The sequence below is a fragment of the Merops nubicus genome, unplaced genomic scaffold, assembly GCF_000691845.1.
Source record: "Merops nubicus isolate BGI_N331 unplaced genomic scaffold, ASM69184v1 scaffold2503, whole genome shotgun sequence".
Lineage (NCBI taxonomy): Eukaryota > Metazoa > Chordata > Aves > Coraciiformes > Meropidae > Merops > Merops nubicus.
In genome coordinates, this window is record NW_008596799.1 from 3572 (window position 1) to 6082 (window position 2511).

Below are 2511 nucleotides of genomic sequence, written 5' to 3' on the forward strand. Positions count from 1 at the left end.
AGGGGAAACGGTCTGAGGGAACAGGACAAGGTCTAGGGACAAGTCCCAGAGGGGACAGAGTCTGAGGGTCTGGGGGGACAGGTCCCAAAAGGGACAGGAGAAGATCCATCAAGGGCAGGGTTGGAGGGGAGGACCCAAAGGGGACAAAGTCCTATAGGAGAAAGGGGACAGTGTATGAGCCAACCGAGGTGTAGAGAAGTGCTTGAGGCCCAGCACAGGATGCCCTGAAGGGCTGGAACTCCCCGGGTGTCTTTGCAGGGACGTGCAGATCGGGGACATCGTCACCGTGGGCGAGTGTCGGCCCCTCAGCAAGACTGTGCGCTTCAATGTCCTCAAGGTCACCAAGGCCGCTGGCACCAAGAAGCAGTTTCAGAAGTTCTAAAAAATCCCAAAAACGGCGTGTGGAACACCCGCGGGACAAATAAAACGTGTAAAACCCACATCCCTGGAAGTAGGCAGCACAGGGACCCGGGGACACACCCAAGTGTGGGCATTGGTGCAGGCAGCGTGACATTTTGGGGAGAAAAGGGGAGGTTTTGGGTGAGGCTGCTGCCTCCTCCTGGGCTCTGCAGGAGGAGTTTCGGTTGTGGGGAAAATGGAGCACAGCAAAAAAAGAAAAAGGCATATGTGACACAGCCTGGCCCCTTTCGGCTGCTTTTTTGGGATGTTTTGGTTCAGTCCAGGTTTCTGCCATACCCTCCCGATGTTGCCACGGGTGGCACAGATGGACGGTGGTCACGTGGCTTAAACCCTCCCGGTGCTGCCAAGGTGGTTGTGAGCCCAGGTGGGTTCCTGGGATGCCACACAGTGGTTTCATACCCGGAGGTGCCCGGGTGTGGTGTCACCAGGCCGGGGGTGGGAATTGCCGCCCCAGAACCGGCTGTTCTGGCAGGTATTTGTAGAGGTGACAGTTCACGATTCCAGCTGTTCATCTGGGACACTGACCCAATTTTGGGGGGAAAGCCAGGAGAGAGCGATGACAGGAGACAGTAATGGGTGATGGGAGGGTGTAGTGAGTAGAACCAGAGGGAGTATGGTCAAAATTCAGGGTTTTAGGTCAGCTGGGGGTGTCACCTTGACCCTGGAGCAGCTCTGAGGGCATCACCTGAGCCTGGGGGAATTCTGCAGGCTCTGGCTCTAGTGGACTGGAGATGTCACTGGTAACACCAATCTTGTCAGTCCCAGAGAATCATGGAGTCGCAGAGTGGTTTGGGTGGGAAGGGACCTGTCAAGAGCACCTAGCCCAGCTTCCCCTGGAGGGAGCAGGGACATCTGCAACTAGAGCAGGTTGCTCAGAGCCCTGGCCAACCTCCCCTGGAATGGTTCCAGGGATGGGGCAGTGACCACCTCTTGGGGCAGCCTGGGCCAGGGGCTCACCACCTTCAGTATGAAGAAGGCCTGTGTGATCTGGTTGGTTGAGCAGTGACTAGTTGTCTTAGAGCATTGAAGACCTGGTGAAGTTTATGGGAATTATGTGAACTTGGCTTAAACTTTGGGACCTGTTTAGATAGTCCAAGCTTGAAGTGCAGCTGAAGGCTCTAACACCATCAACTCCAGAGCTTGGTGGCTCATGTACAACCCTGAGCATGTGCAGACACCAAAGCTCTTCTCACCATGTTGACAACCACCTATTTTCCCATCCTGGATAATTTTCTTCATCGCTCTAGTCCAGGAGGTTGACCTCAGGTAGACCAAGTCCTTCCTGTCCTCATCAGTGCTGGAGATTTTGAAACCTGACAGATGCAGAAGTTAATTTGTAGAGGCAGTTGCTCCATGGTGGGCTGGAGTCCTGTGGGGAGAGGGGACAACATATTCTCCCGGTGATTCCTAGCCCAGGCACAGACACTGAGCATGTTGGGCAACTTGGTAATCGGCAAAATGTAATGAGAGAAAACCAACTGATTTCTCACCAACTCCAGCCCAAATGAGGCTGCTGCAGATATGTTTGAGGGGCCCTGTGGGGACGTGTCTGGAGAGCTCCATCACTTGGTGGAGTCTCTGGGCTGTCCTCTGGGAAGGGCTTTCCCAGGTTCATGCTAATGTAGTCATGGGATCATGGAGTCAGATAGGTTGAAAAAGGTCTTTGAGATCAAGTCCAACCATTGCCCCAGCACTGCCAGGTCCCCACTGACCCATGTCCCTCAACACCACATCTCCACAGCTTGGAAACCCCTCCAGGGATGGGGACTCCACCACTGCTCTGGGCAGCCTGGCACAGCCCTGGACAACCCTCCAGGGCAAGAAATTGTTCCTCAGGGCCAATCTCAACCTCCCTTGGGGCAACTTGAGGCCCTTTCCTCTTGTCCTGTGGCTTGTCCCTGGGAGAAGAGCCCAACCCCCTCCTGGCTCCAGCCTCCTGTCAGGGAGGCAGAAGGTCTCCCCTGAGCCTCCTTTGCTCCAGGCTCAGCACCTCCAGCTCCCTCAGCTGCTCCTCCCCACCCTTGGGCTCTAGACCCTTCCCCAGCAGCTTCGTTGCCCTTCTCTGGCCACGCTCCAGCCCCTCTAGGTTGC

General features: G+C 55.6%; 1 protein-coding gene across 1 annotated transcript in view; it reads left to right on the forward strand.

Moving 5' to 3' along the window:
* Positions 1-442, forward strand: part of RPS11 (ribosomal protein S11) — a gene marked incomplete at its 5' end in the record, with an annotated part of 3912 nt that extends 3470 nt beyond the window's left edge. Inside the window, one exon of the mRNA XM_008936480.1 lies at positions 259-442. Coding sequence (XP_008934728.1) covers positions 259-382 — 124 coding nt within the window. The remainder of the gene's footprint in view (positions 1-258) is intronic.
* Positions 443-2511: the final 2069 nt, after the last annotated feature.